This window comes from Uloborus diversus, chromosome 6 (genome assembly GCF_026930045.1).
Source record: "Uloborus diversus isolate 005 chromosome 6, Udiv.v.3.1, whole genome shotgun sequence".
In the NCBI taxonomy this organism is placed as follows: domain Eukaryota; kingdom Metazoa; phylum Arthropoda; class Arachnida; order Araneae; family Uloboridae; genus Uloborus; species Uloborus diversus.
The window spans coordinates 65,347,080-65,367,016 of NC_072736.1; the positions used below are offsets into that span (position 1 = coordinate 65,347,080).

The 19,937-nt window shown below is 33.8% G+C and overlaps 1 protein-coding gene across 1 annotated transcript in view; it reads right to left on the reverse strand.

Annotated features, from left to right (window-relative positions):
* Positions 1 to 19,937, reverse strand: part of LOC129224791 (uncharacterized) — a 226,383-nt gene that overhangs the window by 71,959 nt on the left and 134,487 nt on the right. The window contains exon 3 of the mRNA XM_054859340.1: positions 11,818 to 11,918. Coding sequence (XP_054715315.1) covers positions 11,818 to 11,918 — 101 coding nt within the window. The remainder of the gene's footprint in view (positions 1 to 11,817; positions 11,919 to 19,937) is intronic.

The window sequence follows — 19,937 nt, forward strand, 5'->3', positions numbered from 1 at the left end:
ATTAAATCTCTCAAGTATTTTTTATTAATTACTTTATTAAGAAACCTTAATTTAGTAATTCACTTATTTATTCATTCATTCATTTATGTTTTTATTCATACACTCTTTTACTCACTCACTTATTTGTCCTCATACATTAATTAAATAATTTATTTCATTATTCGTTTATTTTTTCAGTATCTTTTTATTTATTTAGTCAACCTTTAATTTACTGATTCTTTCGATCAAAAATATTTTATATAATCGGCTAGAATATATTTCACACACACACTCATGAAAAAAAAAAAAATTCTTTTTTTATCGAAATTTTATTGTCAAAAATAAAAAATACCGTTTCAATGCAAGTTTTATTGAAAAATACAATGTTGTTTATTTATAAACTGTAATTTTCAAGTCAGATTTGCAATTTATTCATTTTGAAAAAGCACACTCATTTCAACTTTTTCACTTTGTTCCACATTCCCTATGTACCCAACTTAATTTACAAGTTGCTCGAAAGAATATGCCCTGTAATTCATTTCTGCATTTTGTTTTTCTTACGGTAGTACCCTTGCATACGAGACCGTACCCGGCCAGAAAATATTTTCGGGGTGAGTCCCATATTGAACATAATCAAAACAAGCGTTCTCTGAAGCGCTAAGATAACGTTGTAACGTTTTTCATACGAAAGTTACTCAAGCGCTTACCCTCTCTTCACCTTTGGATAGGACCTTTCGTATAGTATATTAATAAATGGATCCACTAGCGCAGTCAGAATTATCTTCTGGAGTGGTTCTTTTGATTAAAGTAGTCCCTACATGTGCAAAACTCCTGTGTTGGGATTGTCAATAATGATAAAAGTAAGGCTTCTGGGGGTGTTTTTGTCTTTACCCCCCCCCCCCTCTTCCCACGCTGCATCGGTGAATATATCTCCTTTTCAAAGTTTCCTATAAAACATTGGCAGTATTTTAACCTTAAACATTACCTAAATAGTTTTGGAGAATGTATTAACTATTGTTATTATTACAGCTAATAGTTTTATTTTTGTGCAAAATAGATTTATTTTGGTTTGAGATCACTGTTGTAAAGTTTTCATTCTAAGCCAAACCAAAGAGAGAGAGAGAGAGATAGCTATTGTTAATAAATCAATGCAGAACGGAAAAGTAGGCTCTTTCAGTTCTTAAAGAAGTTCTTGAACCCATATGCTTTACGCGGATGCAGGTATAAAAGAAGCAATTTTGACTGTTTTAATGGATGAAAATGAAATGACTCATGTTGCAGAAGTGGCGTGCACAAATTATTTGGAAAAGGACGAAGTTGCTCAACCAGGACGAATAAGCATATTAAGGGCTCTATACAATGATGTTTACATTTTCGAAGCAGTAACTGTAATAAAAAACAATGTGAAAAGTACTCAAAGGGTTATATTCCGTCACAAAGGCAACCTTCAACGGAAGTTACTCAGTTGTTATTTTGTGATTACTGACAAAAGCGAAATGAGAAAAAACAACTTTTAATGCGTTATTAAGTTAACTACGACGAAGTATATTACTTTGAATGGAAGTTTGTTAATCTCACTAAACTTAAGTAGCAATATGCATTCTTCAGTTTCGTGTTGAGTCTTAAGTGGTGATCCTCAGCGTGAGTGTATTTACCACTAGTAAGCGCCTGAAAGTTAGATAGCGCCCCGCATGTTTTCAATGAATGATTTGAGTGAAGTTCAAAATAGAAGATCTGTTGCATAAATCAGTAAATTAAATTCATTTAGTTTTATTTGTTCAGTCCTGTTTCTAAGACTTTATTTATATCTCGAACACTTCTTATTTCTAATGATTTACTTTCAAAGCAATGCATTGGACATTTCTCTATATAAGTTTTGAGGGTACTTTGCTTTTTTTTTTTTTTCTTAATATTTTTTGTTTTGTTTGGCAACGATTGAAGAGTTGTTTCCAAACTTTTTATATGCGTGCCCCCCTTTCTCATAACGAAATAGTTATGCCCCCCCCCTTAAATTTTCATAATAAACCAATTCTATAAATTCTATCCTAAAATTGCTATATAATGGGTTAGAAAAACATTACCACATATATAAACAAGTTTTTATACATTAAACACTAAAAAAACTAGAAAGTAGCGTCTGAAACATTGTTTTAATCAGCTTAGTTTCGGCATGGATATAAACTATAACAATATCTCTTTAATTAAAATTATTTAAACATGAACATTATTTGCAACTACTTAATTTAAATCGCACTTTCACTAAATCAGTCGATCAGTTTTATTGAAAAATACAATGTTGTTTATTTATAAACTTTAATTTTCAAGTCAGATTTGCAATTTATTCATTTTGAAAAAGCACACTCATCTCAACTTTTTCACTTTGTTCCACATTTCCTATGTACCCAACTTAATTTACAAGTTGTTTGAAAGAGATACAAGAAAATCACAAATTATTTCAAAACTTATTAACAAATTTTGGATGAATTTTTAAGATATATAGACTAATCATTTGACCATTTAACCAAACGCTCTTTATTTCTTCTTTAACTACAAAACATTTCATTTTATTTTTATAATTGCGCAGTCATTTTTTGTTACAACTAACATTTTCTTCTTCAGCAATATTGTTTCGGAAAAGTGTTTAGTTGTTGAAGATGTACACATGTTTTGGCGTAACAAACTGGAAGTAGCTGTTTTAACGTCAATAAAGGAGCATTTGGAGAAACAGAATGCAATCCTCGACTGTAAATATCTTATGAAATAATGCCACTATTTCTCGCAAAACTTCATTCACTTGCATTGAATATGCAATAAGTTGTAACTCCGAAACTCGTGCAGCATGCTAGTTTTTATTACAAGTTTATTCCTCAGTTATATTGATTTTCTTTAAGAATGTAAAGATAAAAAAGAAAATATTTTCCATTTAATTAATGTGAAAAGAGTTTTCGAAAGGTGAGATATTCTTTAAGATGATAGCACACATACCAAACCAATTGTTTTCCTTTGCAATTAGCCGCGAGTCGGAAACGCAACACAGTGATGTTAACGGTTAAACTATTGAGGTGCGTCGAGAGCGTAACGAAGGTGCCATCAAATGAAAAAAAAAAGAAAGAAAACTGAGTTAAGAAAGAATTTTCTTCCTGGATCGGCATAGTAATAACAAGTAAATATCATTAATTCAAGGTATACTAAAATTATACTACAATGGAACCCCGATTTTACGCTGTCCCGCTTTCGACGACATTTTTCGCTAGTCTCTGAGAAAGGCTATACTCATAATGTTAAAATTTTCCGGATTTTACGCTACTCTTTTTTAGAAAGTCCGCTTAATATGTTTTTCTATTAACAGATTAAAATAATTTTTCATCTGCAAAACTCATGCAAGCTTTAAAAAAAAATTTTTTATTTAAAGATTTTTATTTTTTTAAAGATAAATTTGTTTTATAGCCGTTTGAAGCCGTTTAGACATTCTATTTGTTTTGTCTAGTTGTCCTTTGTCTGTGAGAGGGATTTCCTCTGGTCGTCCAAACTTCCTTAATGACAACTGAGGACTGTAGTTGGGCAAACCCTAACCTGGCAGCATTGTGAAGGCTGCACAGTAAGGTGAGCCGAAAAAAGGAAATTTTTGATAAACAACTTCTAATAACAAAAAAAAAAAAAGTAGTATAATGCCACCCTAAACATGGGAAAAATAATATAAAAAAATAATAATAATTTTGTCTTCAGATGGCAGCAAAGTTTGAAAAAAAGGTAAAAAATGGTCAATTTTCAAATATTTTTATAAAAAACCAAATATTCAAAATTTTTGTTCTAATTCCATATAAATGCTTCCTTTTAATAGTCTTTTAATATAACTTTGAAAATATTTACATTCCTTTACAGTTTTTAGTTCGCGCATAAGCCGCAAAGTTACGTGAAATCAACCAAAACTCGACGTTTTTAGCTTATTTTGTAAATTGCAGTATTTCTTCTTTTATATCCCAGTTATATATTTTTTACAGTAAATGTGCACTATACAGCTCTTTTCAGGAACTGCAATTGTATTATGTTGCATTAACAACCTAGAACTCACCAAAGTGGGTGGTTGCACTTTGTGTTCCACTCTGCAGTTCCCAAGAAGAATGGTTACTGACAGGACTTATATATTTGTAAAGTAACTCGCAATCATCTATTTGTATTTAAACAAGTTTCTACGTTTTGATCAATGTTTGAAGTTGGACTTGTGACTCAATTTTTACATTGAGGATAGCTAGCATAAAGGTTTTCACATTAATCCATATCTTGTCTCATCTCAAAACACCCTACCGACTCACTACAGTCGGAGTGTAAAAGAGGAACATTTACTGATTTATGGGTAAAGCATCAACTGTTTATGTAAAATTAAATATTATTAACTTAGAAAGAACACGGTAAGGAAAAAAAATGAAGTTTTGGAAACTGACTTAAAAAGCGAGCAAAAGTATTTGATGGATATTGTTAGCTAATAGAACCCGCACGGCGATGCCCGTGCTAAGAAGTTAGGGGCTGTGCACATATAACGTTATCATTTTAGGGGGGGGGGAGGGGGTAAAGCCAAATGATATCGTATGATATCGAGAGGGGGAGGGGGGTTTTAAGTTTGATAACGTTATCACTTTTTTAAATTTTCGTATAATATTGCAATTTTCGTATTTTTCGTGCAATATTCGCGAGTTTATTTCTAATTTAAGGCACAAAACACATACAGTAACGATTGATTGAAATAACACCAGAAATATCACACCTGCACTCCAGAGCCAAATCCTCCTCCCCCACGGTTATTCCGAGAATTCGCCTGGGATACATCTTTTTGTTCTATCGACCAAGGTCGCCCAATGTCACCTTTGTTCCATTCCCTCGCTTTTTTTTTCTACCTATTGACCAATGAAGTTATGCGAATTGCGAACTGATAAGGAATGAAGACGGCAACTTGTGGAGTCACACTCATCGATGCAATCGTTCTTGTTGTGTGAAGACGTTTTCTAAATCTCTTGAAATGGATAAAAATAAAATGTTTTTAGAACTACATAAAAGCATTCAAACTGCAAATCCAGATAAAACAAAACAAGTTTGTCAGAGAGAGGCAACCATATTTTGGAATGCTCACAAGTTTGATCCAGAATTCAACACTGTTTTACAGAGAAAGCTTGAAGAATTGAACAAAATTGCAAAGAAAAAGAGAGCAGGGCTTTTATCCTTTTGGACAAAGGTAAGTTTTTTCTAAAAATTTGATAATGCATGCGTTGGTATTAACATGGGGATGTAAACTATTGCGTCCACTCTACTCTAAAACCGTTTCACTAGAAAATTGGAGCATTATGGAGGAGATTTTTTTTCTTAGCGGGGAGAATTTTTAATTTATTTTTTTTTTTCAGTTTCCTTTCTTTTATACACATCTGCTTTTTTTTATCGTTTGGAATTATAGATGAATGTTATATTTTTTTAGTTTCTTTTTTGACCATGGTTGATTATTCTATTTTTGATTTTACATTTTTTTTGAAGTTTTTTTTTATTAGAGAATATTTATTTTTTTAGTTATGATTTTATATTTTTTTTTTTTTTTTTTTTTTTTTGTCATTTCCAATGAACTTCTGTTTTTTTTGTTTTCCTTAGCAGACAGGAAGATTTTTTTTTCATCAGAACATTTTTTCTAATGAAATCGAAACTGAATCGTGTTTGCTTTAGAAAAATGATTATTTTTCTTTTATTCTGCATTCTTATATACGTTAGAAATTTGTTAAATGTAAATTGTACTTTTCGTTTTTATTTAGTCCCCTTTACAACTGCGGAACAGGCTAGTCATCCTTTTAAAATAAAAATATCAAAACAAAAGTTAGAACTTATCAAAGATTAGCATAGTGATTTTGATTGTTGGTTTTGAATTGCAGTTTCTGAATATTTGATAAAATGGATTTCTGACTTTTCTTACACTTGTCAGATTTTTCTTTATTAGGATCACGTAGTGTATACTAAGATCGTAATGTTAGTACGGACGTACGGACGTTTCTTCGCACGATAACTCTCGAACCGATGCGAATTTTCGAATGGAATTTTTTTAATCGATTGGTATTCTTAATATCTCGGTCAAGGGTTTATTATAATTCTTTTTAGTGAATGTAATATTTTGTTTGAAAATATAACATTCACTCCAAAGGCGCTCACTAAACAACATTTATTTTTACACAGGTACCTTCAACGGAGAAGAAAGCACAGATTGCAGCGTCAACAGCTATGAATGACAGTACCAGTTCTGGAAGTAGCGAAATAACGAATTCGAAACCCGAACCTGAAGTTATTCCGAAAGATTCATCTGAGAAGCCCATCAACAATGCCCGAGAAGCACCAGCACAAAAGACACTGATTTCAAAAATTGCCCTAGCGAAAGATCGGCTTTTCTTGATTTTGCGTCAAAGGGATGTTGGGCTCGCTGAAGTGAGCCACTCTGATATTCAAAAGGCCAGAGATGATGTGAAAAATCTAGAAAAGCAATTAAAACGGCTAATAAATGTAGCTGAAGCCAATAGGAAAGCGCGAGAAAAAAAGAGAAAACTTTTTGAGGCATTGGAAGAGAAATATCCTGAAGATAATATGAAGTTAGTTAAGAAAATAGGGAGACCAGCTCTGGAAAATGACCAACCAGAGATTTTGAAAGTGATTTGTGAACTGGCGAAGCAGGGAGCTGGTGCAGATGGACGACGACGTTGTGAAGCCCTTAATTCATGTATGACATTAGACGACTTGCACAACGAACTGAAGGAAAATCACGGATTAATGCTAAGTAGAACAGCTACTTACTTGCGATTACTGCCGCGAAATTATTCTACAGTCGAAGGAAAGCGCCATGTTACTACTGTGCCGGTCCGTTTATGCCAACCACAAAACAATCAAAGAAGAGCTCACGCAGACAGCGAGTTTTGTAAAATGACAATCAATCACCTGAAAGAATTATCCGCAACGTTAACCAGTCAAGATGTTGTCTTTCTGTCAGTTGATGATAAATGTAGGGTACCAATTGGCATTACAGCTGCTAAAAATCAAAGCCCATTGATAATGCACTTAGACTATCGTGTTCGACTTCCAGACCATGATTTTGTGAAAGCAGCTAGACACAAACTAATACCAAGTGTTTATGCCGGACTAGTAATTAAAGATGGTAAACCATGCGATCCGACAAGAGTATCATATTCCGGTCCAACTTATATAGCGATTCGCTCTGCTAAACACGATTCTTCAACTGCTGAAACTCATGCATTTGACTTAGACAATGTGATGACTCTGCCAGAATTTTCAAAATTAGTTCGAAGGGAAGATTCTACTGTAAAACCAGTATTAATCATCACAAGTGATGGTGGCCCCGACGAAAATCCTCGGTATGAAAAAGTACAGCTTGCCGCAATTGAGACTTTTAAAAAGTTTGATTTGGATGCCGTATTCCTAGCCACAAATGCCCCTGGTCGTTCGGCCTACAATGCAGTAGAGAGGCGAATGGCACCCCTTAGCCGCCAACTCTCAGGTTTAGTTTTGCCACATGATCACTTCGGAAATCACTTGGATTCGAGTGGTAAGACTGTTGATGTCGAGAAAGAGAAGAAAAACTTCGAAGCAGCTGCAAATGTGCTCTCTGAAGTATGGAATTCAACAGTAATTGATGACTACCCTGTAGTAGCAAAGTATCAGGCACCTGGAAGTGAACGTATAAGTTCAGAAGTTTGTCAGAGTTGGAAAAGAACACATATGAGATGTTCCACATATTTGTGTCAAATAGTAAAATGTGACGATCGATCGTGCTGTACACCAAAACGATCAAATATTGGTTCAATCTTAAAGAACCATTTCTTGCCAGTTCCTGTTCCAGTCAGTGAGGGATTGACCATTCAAAAGGGAGGAGCATATCTTCCTTTGTGTGCCGCGCAATTGATGCAGGATGCTGCCAAGCTGAAGCAGACATCTTCAAATGTTAGTGAAATTGCATATGATTTGTTCTTGCCATCAATAAACGACGAAATCTTGAAAAAACGCATTTGTGTGAAGTGTGATATATATCATTGCACCTTAAAGGCTTTAAAAGATCATTCAAAAGTATGCGGAAAAGCCATGATCATTGAGAAAATGAAACCAAAGCGTATTGCTGCTCGCAGGCGGACAGAACTTTTGGCTTGTTTTAGGGATGATGATGATCTACAGTGGATTGATAAAGATGAGTGTGATTGCAGTGCAGATTTGAAAAGTGATCTTCCAAACATTTCAGACGAGATACCTATAATAGAACTAATGGAACCAACATGGGAAGAATTGTGACATTATTTCATTATTCATCACTGTATTCCACTTAATTTTTGTTCATTTTTCCTTATCTTAATTATTGTAAATTCTTAAATTTCCTTTTTTAAATGTCAATTTATACGTGATAAAATAATTATAACAAATACATTTTTTAATTTATCACATATTAGTCGTAATATTAAAATTATTCTATTTTTAATACCTTTGTTAATTATACCTCGATTTTATAAAAACATTACTGATAATTATGGTATTGATATTGACTGTACACAAATAATTTTATAAATTAATGGGTGGGATATAGAATTAAAAACTTAATTTTTTTGTACCTGATAACGATATCATAGAGTGAGGGGGGGGGGGGTCGTGTAATGATAACGTTTGATATCGTAGGGGAGGGGGGGGGGGGGGGGTCAAAAATATGTGAAAAATTGATAACGTTATATGTGCACAGCCCCTTAAAGGGAATCCGTTGAACAAAAAAAAAAAAAAAAAAAAAAAAAATCCACGCCGCCCACCCCTTTTTTGATGTAAAATGATCATTTTTCTTCAACTAAAATGCGTACACACCTTTGCAAAAGACCTATTAAACTCTCTTTGGAATTTAAAATTATTCGCCAAAGCACATAAAAATATTAACAGTAGCTTTAAAACTCAAAATAATCCTTCAACTACATAGTTTTTCGCTTAATGCGCCAAGAAACAACGCTACCGTAACCCTGCCCTTTAGGCGAGTGAAGCGGTTCCCCCCCCCCCCCCCCCCCCCCCCCCCCCCCTCCGCAATTTAAAGTCTTTCGCCAAACAAACAATACTATAATAAAAACGTTGTAAAGAACAATCACAATTGTCAAATCAAATTATTTACTTAGATAAGCAACTATCTTCAACTATAAGAACAAAAACAAACGTTGAAGAAATAAGGAAAACAAAACCCAATAGAAAAATCCTACAAAATCAAATTATATACCTAAACATCGGGAAAAAAACCGCATTCAACAATCTGTTCGCTGATCACAACAGCGTAGCGTGGGCATGGTTCCTCGCAGCTACCGACACTGTCGGCCAGCGCCCTCTCGAAGAGTTAACTTACCCCGCCATCTATTAGGAATCCATAGAACTAAACAATTGATTAAACATTTTATTTGCAATTACAAATATTTCGGTCAATCTGATTTTAAAATATAGCCTATAGCCTTCCTCAACAAATGGATTATTCAACACAAAAAGAAGTTTTCAATTCGAACCAGTAGTTCCTGAGATTAGCGCGTTTAAACAAACAAACTCTTCAGCTTTGTAATATTAGTGCAGATATAAATTTTCCCGTTTTCATAACATTTTTATTGTTGCTGCACTCCTCTTAGTTATAGCGTGATGTTATATAGCCTAGAGCCTTCCTCAATGAATGGACTGTTCAACACAAAAAAGAATTTTTTCATTCGAACCAGTAGTTCCCGAGATTAGCGCGTTCAAACAAACACACTCTTCAGTTAACTAATAAGATCAGTTAACTAATAAAAAAATAAGACAATGATACGTATATTTTTTTTAAAATCATTTTTAGCATTGTTTAAGATTTTCTCTGAAAAGTACCCTCAAGATTTGCATCATGGCTGACTCGAACCTAAGCCCACTGGATCACGAAGTCAGATCGCACTTTCAGGTCGAGCCACCGTGGGTACGCATATTCTGTGTTCCAAGTGTTTTATATTATAACATAAATTTTCCTGTTTTCATAACATTTTTCAATGCTGCTCCATCTTATTAGTTATAGCGTGATATTATATAGCCTATAGCCAGCCACAATGAAATGACTATTCAACACAAAAATAATTTTTCAATTCGAAACAGTAGTTCCCGGGATTAGCGTGTTCAAACAACCAAACTCTACAGCTTTATATTATTAGTATAGATGTAATACAAAAAGGAAAATGTGACTTTGATCTCGCTCCCTCAAAACTAAGACGTTTTAGTCATTAGCTTTCGTTAACGTGTGCTAACGGAGTGCTGGGGCTGTATAATACTTGAACTAAACTACTAGTGGAATGAAAGCACTCGTAAATAATATCTTTAAAAATTATACTTTTATGCTTTGATATAATTAAAATGTTTAAAGAAAAGAACAACCTTCGGTGACCTGTACACTTATTTAAAGTTACAAAATCTACAAGTCAGATGTGTGATAATCTTCCAAACATCGTGGATCCGGTGATTCAAAGAAATGCTTACTTTATTATTTCTGAGAAATTGTTATTGGTTATGACAAAGCACTAAAGGCGAAATATAAAGGAGTTAGATTGCAGTAGGGTATCTATATCTGTACAACGTAAAAGGTTACCAACCAAGAAACACTTCTATAGCAGTAAGTGAATGTCTTCCTTAAGATTTGAAGCTTTGAACTACAGCAGTTATTTGACAGGTCAACGTGTTTACTTCCTCCACATCAATGATGATGTGAAAAACAAAGATATTTTATCCTTTCAAGAAACTATACATTTGCTTAAGTATGTATTCTTAAAACTCCCATATCACACACGGGCAGTGAAATGGATTGTGAAACTGTTCATTGAATCTGCAGAAATTCATTTCAGGTATTAGACGGAGAAGAGATGGATTTATATGAAAACCTTTATATTTTTCAAACACGATTGCCAAAACTGAGTCGTAAGTCCAACTTTACATCTTGATCTAAATGTAGAAGCTTGTTTAAAACCATATAGTTATTATGAAAGTTACTTTACAAATGTATAAGTCTTGTCAATAAGCCCAGTCTTCTTGAGAATTGCAGTGTGGACTACAAGGTGCAACCACCTACTTGGAATGGGTTCTGGGTTGTTAATGCAACACAATATAATTGCAGTTCCAGAAAAGAGCTGTACAGTGCACATTTACAGTAAAAAATACATACCTGGGATCTAAAAGAAGAAATACTGCAATATACAAAATAAGCTACAAACGTCGAGTTTTGGTTAATTTCACGTAACGTTGCGGCTTATGCGCGAACTAAAAACTAAAGGAATGTAAATATTTTCAAAGATGTATTAAAAGACTATTAAAAGGAAGCAGTCAAATGAAATTAGAACACAAATTTTAAACATTTGGTTTTTTATAAAAATATTTGAAAATTCTGCATTTTTTACCTTTTTTTCAAATTTTGCTGCCATCTGAAGACATAAATATTAATTTTTTTCATTATTTTTCCCACGTTTAGGATGGCAATACACAACTTTTTTTTGCTATTAGAAGTTGATTCGCGAAATGATTCTTTTTTCGGCCCATCCTACTGCACAAATCCCAATCACAGTGTTACGATGCTGCCAGGTTAGGTTAGCCCCAACTAGACCTGCTGATACTGGATAAGCTTCATTTTTCAAACAATATCCGGCAATATTTTTAACACTGCCCTGATTTTACGGTTTCCCGCTTGGAAAGTTTTTTTAAATCACTACTCCGACAGAAAACGTGGGGCTTCAACGCTGGGAGACTGAAATTTTAAGCTTCGAAGTTGAAAGATGATTTGGAGGTTTTGTCATTACTTACACCAGTCTGTCAAGCGAAGCAGATAGGTTCCACTCTTTCCCTGGCTCGCCTTGTATTTCTTGAGGTTTGCATCATCATGCCAAGAATCGTTTGGACAGTATCTAGAAGAACAAAAGGGAACGATAAAATACAATCATCATGACGAGATATTATTTTTTAAAGCAATCTATTGCCGAGTATTAGAAAATTCCTATAAGAAAGAAATTTGGCATTTTTTTCGCCTGTAGCAAAATTTTGACAAGGCGCCAGTATTATTCCACCTTGTGGATGTGCTCAAAATGAAAAGATTGACATCAAAAACTTGATGATGGATACTATTCTACCTAATCGATCAAAATAAAAAGATTATTACTCATAATTTGGTGACCACGTCGATTTCAAATATATGATAGCAGTTGGAGTGAGCTTTATGTTCGAGTTACGTTCACATTTATTGAAAGTGAACTTAAAAGAGAAGTGCAGTGGATCCCTGCAGCAGAAATATTTCCTATCCAGAACTTGCAGTTGTTACCAATTTAATTCTCTGTGGTAAAATTCAGTTTATAGGGCCAATTTTTCAAGAAGTGGTACATTAAAGTACTTTTAAGAGATTTTTAGTTTAAGACATGGAATTCATTAGAAACATGAAACAAAAATAATTTAGGATTAAGAAAACTTCTCTCGCCTTTGGCCTGACAAAAGCACCCATTCAGTTTGAGTACTCAGTTAAACAGTCCTGTGCAGTTTTTATTATGAGGATGTATATATAAAATGTTATTTTAAATTAAAGCTACTTAGGTTTTTAAACACTTATTGGTAATTACTAGACACTAGCACACCGAACGTGGCTTAAAAAATTTTTCAATGTAAAATTCTGCCTGTCAACGTTGTATTTCGACACGTGAAATGTCTGAAAGACAATTATTGCAAAACTTCATTAGCAATCAAAAACTTGTGTTGCGTGTCGCCAAAGGGAGGGGGGGGGGGGACACTGGCAACTAGCTGTTGTTTAAAGATATATTGATTTGTTTGAAAATGAATACTGAAAACTACTCCTGAAAACTATTTTAAACTGATTTGTGAAGTAAAAATCTTCTAAATATTGTTCAAATAAAATCTTCCATTTGAGCTTGCGTGATCAGATAAAGTTAATCAAAAACAGGGGTCTATTAGACAAATCGTAAGTGAGGAAACAACGGAAAGATTTGAAGGTCAGGAAGAAAAATCTTTGAACCATAAAGTTCTTCATTAACGGTTAACAATACAAAACCAAAAAAAAAAGAGAGAAATATATGAAGACAGATGTAAGTCAAGCAGAGTACCTGAAAGATAAGATAGGTTTTAATGACTGATTCTTCATTCGAATTGTGGAGTAATAGAAGCCTTGATGTTCGTGCAAAAAAATCATCAATGAGAATGCAACAAGGAAAAGAAATGTCGATAGTAAAAAAAAAAAAAATTCCATTTTATATATTAACAAAGACGTTTTTTTTCTGAACAAATGCTTGAAAGAAGGTACTTGGTAGGGGTGGATATGAAAATAATATTAATAATTAATAATAATAGCGATGATAATAATAATTGCAATAATAATAATGCATTAATTTAGTTGTGCGTATGTGTGCGTGTACGTGTATCTCTATGTGTTGGCATATAGTGCATCATGTAGCATGTAACAAAGTTTTCAACTGTATCTAAAAAAACAACAAAACGAAATAAATCACATGAATAACAATCTTTAAAATGTTCGATTACGCGTTAATAATAATAGAAGAAGAAAATAAAACGACAACAGCAACAGCTGATAACACTTGACCATAATGCAGTTTAATTTTGAAACCGAATAAAGCTGCATCCAATTGTTTTTGTTTGTTTAATAAAAACAACCGAAGAATTTGCATATGTTTTGTGTTCGTCGCCTGATGGTCAGAACAATAGGTCCCGAAGTTTTAGTTACAGTTATGTTGCTCCGAGTTCTAATACAAATCGATGTTCATGCAGCAGTAAAAACAAGGTTGATATTTATTTTTAAATCTGTTCTCAAAATCAAAAACACGACTCACCTAAATCTGCATCTTACTTTGCATGCATTTAGAACTATGTAGAGATCTTAAGCCTTGCGTAAGTGATTAAGTCCCTTGCAATTCTTCAGTATAGAAATTTTAAATCTTGAATATTAAACTTCAATTTTTCATGATTATTCATTTTACTTTGTATTTCAAAAACTAATACTCCCGCCTATTTTTAAATCTTCCATTTGCGATGGTCTCCACTTGAAAGTAATGAAAAGTTAGGGAAAAAGCAAGACGTACTTTGAAAAATAATTTTTGGAAAATCAGAAATAAATTTCATTATTTTGAAAGGCAAGTCATAATTTGCAAATGCCAAGAACAACAGCATCATAAATTCTGAAAACAAAAGTGAACGAATATACAAAAATAAATCGAATATTTTTTCGTCAAAATTGAGGAAAACAATGCACGCATTGTACTGCTTTCACCATGCGTGGCGTGAATGTGCTATTCATCATTAAAACTTCGAACAGAATGATTTGTATGAAATAATGCGCAAATAAGATGTTGCAGATTTTGGATAATAATAATAAAACTATTCAAGACATTCTGAACAAGCTTTCCTCCTGCAAGTTTTTACTTTTCGTAACAATGAAATGGCATTGACACAACAAAATGATACGTGTACCGATTAAAAATTATTTAAAGTTTTGAGTCAGAGCAAGCCATTCACGTTAAAAATAATCAAATATCAAGTTAAATAATTATGGAGTTATGATAATTCGTAGCATAACTAACCTAATAGCACAGTTCCTCGATGAAAATATGGAATGTTCACTTTGGAAGTAAAGCAAGCCAACGATTGTACTCGTATAGAGGGACACCGCAATGGGACAAACAAATAAAAACCGTATTCTGATATAATTTTCTACATAGTCCACAATTTGTGGGGCACCCCAGAGTTAGGGGGCCCCTTAGTCAGGCTAAATGGTAAATCAAACCCGTCATATGAATATTTGCAACCAAACAATTATCCGTCTAAGTTTAGAATTCCGGCTTGATAGTGTGAATCAACGGTTAACGTAATTTTATTAGAGGTCGATTAGGACAAAACTATTTTAACCTACTCTTTCCTCACAACCAAAACTTTTAGACTGTTGTTTTTGTTAACGAAACGCATTCTAGGAACTACTTACTCTGCGACTTAACAAGATTTCCCTCATCAATCTTCAGCAATAAAATTTTTAATGTTTAGTAATTTATTACACTTTTTGTCAAATTTCAATGACAATTTCTCGAATTTTAAAGATGGCATCTTTTTGTTATGACAAACTAAAAAGTTATTCCAAATAATGCTTTCATTACGGTCCTCCTGATATTCAAATCTTAGACCATTGAGAGACTCAATGATGTGTCATAATTCAAATAGCTTTCCGTTCCTAGATGCATCGTCAACACGTCAAATGGCACGAAACATTCACTTAACTATAAATATGGATTCAGTGATAATTTGGAGCAAATCTATTTTTTGAAGGAAAAACTACATAAAAGTCACATTGATTTTCCACAAAAGAAAAAAAAGATAAAAACTGAGTAACAAATCGTTTTGGAACATCTAATTATTGTCAAAAAGAACGGTGGGAAACTAAACGTTGTTCAGGTACTACGTCAGAAGTTTCAAAATTCCTCGGGTAGCTGCTCTTGTGTTATGCGAAATGCAAAAAACGTATACACACACATACAGACTTCCCAAAAAATGCTTTGTAGAGGATTAATCATTAATAAAATGAAAACTATTGCATACACTTTAAATGATACTTTATTTTTGAAACCATTCTGAACCATGCTTTTTTGGATTCTTCATGAACACATGCTTCGAAACATCTGCAGGCAAACATTTCGCCTTTTTCTTTTAAGTCTCAATTTTTATTTAAGAAGAGTGGTTGCCCCCACCTCAGATGAAATTCTGTGCTTTTTCTGAGTCGACAGGAACAACTGCCTTTTGCAAACAAAAGAGCACAAAAAATCAAAACACCCACTGAAAGACCTTTTTTCATATCTTAGATCCATTCACGAAGACAAAAGTTATGCTGGATGAGTGCTCTTCGAGGTCTGGAGCACAGATTGAATGTATATTTTCTTATCTTATCCCTGTAGATATTCCTACCGACCAACGAAAGTGGGATTAATCCAGGCTCTTAAAAAGGGAAAAAAGTCCTTTATTGTGGCTTAAAAGGTTAATGGAGGTGATCTGTTTTTGAACCAAGGACGTTATCTGATATTGAGCTCAGAAAGTTACGGTGAATTATGTATACATAAAGCCTAAAGTGGGTTGCTTTAAAGAAGCGCACAGAGATTTAGATTTCTTTCTTTTTTCAAATGCAGAAAAACAATAAATTAGATTAAATTTATTATTTTAATGTAGTAAGGTGTACACACTGAGGTTGGGGGGGGGGGGGGGGTCATGTCGCAGACTGCGGTACTGAAATTTTTAGAGGACGTCGTTCCAAGGAGTTTTTTTTTCTCTTTTTGGGCAGGAGGGGGGAGGTCCACCATTGTTTTTTTCGAGGATGTGAACCCCTGAAGTAGCTGTTACTTTAACAAATTCTATCAGTCACATTGCCGATTATCTACAGTTGACCTATTTTAGTCAACTTTTATTAGTAAAACAAACAAAGTCATAATTGCGAGGAATTGATAGCGGAACAAGTAAGTCTGTGAGAGAAAGGCAGTTTTTCTTTTTTTTTTTTTTTAGCTGATTTGTAGGTTTTGTAGAAACTAGAAGTTTAAGTAGTGATTGACCTTGCGGACGTAATTGGAAAAAAGGAAAAGAAATTCGATTTCAAAATTGAAATAATGAAAGGAAGGAAAAGGTTTAGTTCAAATTTGGCTGGAATATTTAAAGGGGTACAAGTACATAAAAGGAAAAGCGGAACTTGTTGCTTAAATGGATGCTCTCCGTAAGCTCACGTCGTTTTGCATTGTAAAAGGGTTCCTTTTACAATGCACAACCGAAACGCGTGTCTGCAATGTTTTGCATATTTGTAGTTCTTTCAACGTTGTTGTATAAAAATTTTAATGCAACAATGTTGTGCCTTTCGTGCTTTCGATGAAACGGAATTTTTTTCAACACAAAAAATGCGTCATTTCATATATTTGAAATATTTTCTGATTCAAATACGAATAGCATATCATACAGTTGAATAGAAAAAGGGAATATACTACAAATTACATTGGAAGAAAGACATATTTTACATTTGATCTTCATTAATATTTAGTTCTTCCCGTCCTAGAAGAAGAGTAAATGTTACGCATTAAAAAATGAAGTTTTTAATTTGTAACATATGCCTTTCTTCTAGGGATCCATTCAATTGATGGATTATTAATTTTATATTTTACTTTTATTATTTTATTAGAATGTATATGTAGGTAATGGTAAGACATATATAGGTAATTCTATGGAATGTCAAAAAAAAAAAAATGTTAAATGAAATGTAACTTATCCTACATTTTCCAGAAGGTTCAAATTATTCTTTGTTTTTCTTCCACTTTACTGGCCACTGAAACATGACCCCCCCCAAGGGCGCCCATATAGGGGGCAAGGGGGCTCGAGCCCCCCCCCCCCCCTAGAAATTAGAACTTTCTTGCTTTTAGTACTTTTTTCTTTGCAAAAATATAAAAATATTTCTTCTCCAGTCATTAATGAATAAGTATTTAAAAATGTCAAATTTTAATGACTCTTAATCTGTCCTGAAATCTGCCTCCATGGAGAAAATATAATGCTAAACCATGGTTAACATATCTGCCCTCCCTCCTTACAATTTTGCATATGGGCGCCTATGCCCCCTCCCCCTTACAAAACTTTCTGGATCCGCCCCTGGTGCATGCAAACGTGAAGAAAAAAAATAGTCAGAACTAGTAACGAGGGTTTAAATTGGAAATTAAGGGCAAGGATTGGTAATTTTTAAAAAAAATTCTTGAATATAATATTTTTAGCAGAAATTTACTTCTTATAAGGAAGTAAAAATAAAGTCTGTCCTGTTCATTGCCGTTTTCTCAACTGTAAATTTATTTTTAAATCACAAAATACCTCACAATTAAACAATTAAGAAAAAAAAAGTGTTTTGATATTCCTGAAATGCATATGTCGTGTGAATACATTTAAAGATTTTATGTGTTATTAAATGTGTGTATTGTTCATTCTACAGTACTTTCTAAAAAATGGCAACATGCTGGAAAGACATGCACATTTGCATTTCAACGTACGAGTTGAACGACAAGTTAACAACAACAAATGAGTCGATAGTTCTAAGGTATTTCCATAATGTCAGAAATAAGACAGTTCTATTCATTATATATTTTTCATTTTACAGTTCAAGCGAAATCCGGCATCTTTTTAAACGCAACAACAAACATGATTACGGCCTTGAAAGTGAAATAACATTCGATTGAACGCAAGAAGTAAGCAAGCATGAAAATCAAGAAAATAAGTAGCTTTGGAAGATATGCGGAGAGAAGACAAAAATTGTGACGCCAGAAGGTGTGGCATTGACTTTTGGCTACAATTGTCAGTCTTGGCACGTTTAATGCTTAATACCAGGAGGGGAAAGAAAAGAAATGAATATGAATCTGGCATGGCGTTATGTCAGAAACTTGTAGCTGTAGGAAAGAAATAAAAGAAATTACCATATTGCTGGTCAAATCTTTTAATTCAAGGTTTTCTGGTGATAGTAGACGAGCATAATTTCAGAACACATGATTTTGCGGTTATATCTTCAATCAGGTAGAGATTAAATCGATAACATTTAGACTTATCACTTAATACGATTACATGTAACGAAATTAGCATTTGGCGATGGACTTGGCAATGTCTTGCACAAATGTAGTGACAACCCGGATTGGTGAAAACAAAAAAGACGATTTTAATGATAGTACAAATTTCATTTAGTGTCTCCAACTCCAGAAAGATTATTAGATTCGGCCAGAAGCTTCTTCTAAGTGTTCCACTGGTACCAACTCAAAAGCGGACAAATTGAGAACAGAGAAATAAATATTTTATAATATAAAGATGCTTTCAAGCAGTGTTGCTGTTGGGAAAAAATATTTGGAGTAATGCACCCCCTTTTATGATGTGAATCAGGAATTTTTGTCAGACCAAAAAAAGGCAGCTTAAATTACTTAACAGCTTTTCTTTCTTCAAAAAAGGTTGTTTAACCAATTTATCTTTCAAGGAACACCGCTCCCCACCATATGCGGCTCGTACAGAGGGGCTACTGCCCCCTCACTACCAAAAAGTAAAGGAGCATTGCCCTCTCCCTTTTCAACGTTAAAAATTAACGTTGTTTAAAAAATAATTTTTTACAGATTGATTTATTTCACGAAAATTTAAAATAAAAATTCCAAATAAATAAACTTTTCTAGTGGTATTTCTTAATTGGCGAGGGGGGGAGAGGAATCTACGGCGGTCATCCGTCCCTATTTTCTAGGCCACATTTTTTTGAGGTCATTTAATCAGTACCTTGAAAATCCAATAAAATACAGCTCAATTTTGCACAAAAAAGGGGGGGGGGGTCAACTTTTGACGTGCTTCCTCCTGTTCCTCACACTTCTTTTGACACCCTCGCTCCTGTTTTGACACACCAGCCGCCTATATCTCGCCCACGTCCCCCCCCCCCCCCCCAACTACAGCACTGTGCTTTTAAGTGTTCCTGTGTGGTACATTCGTGTCCATATAACTAATTCTGCATGAACAGCATGACACATTACTTTCCGTAAATCCTGATACCAAATGCATTCTCGACATTTAGCAGCAGTTCTAAAACTCAGAAGCAGCAGTTATAAAACACAATACAATAACAGTTCGCGTGAGAAAGTCTCTTCTTTTATGCAAATAGAAGCAATAAAGTCACTAACGGAAGTTGTAATATCTATTAAGAAATTTTAAATGCGTTTTATTTCAGATGCGTTCATCCATTACGTTTCTGAAAAAAACACTGACCATTAAAATTTAGTTTAGTTTTTCAAGAAAAGAAAAGAAGTAGAACAAAGGTAGAGAAACGTCGTTTCACGAATAGCCTGAGAATCGAAATCGAAATGGACATCTTTCTCTTTATTTGCCAATTGAATGCA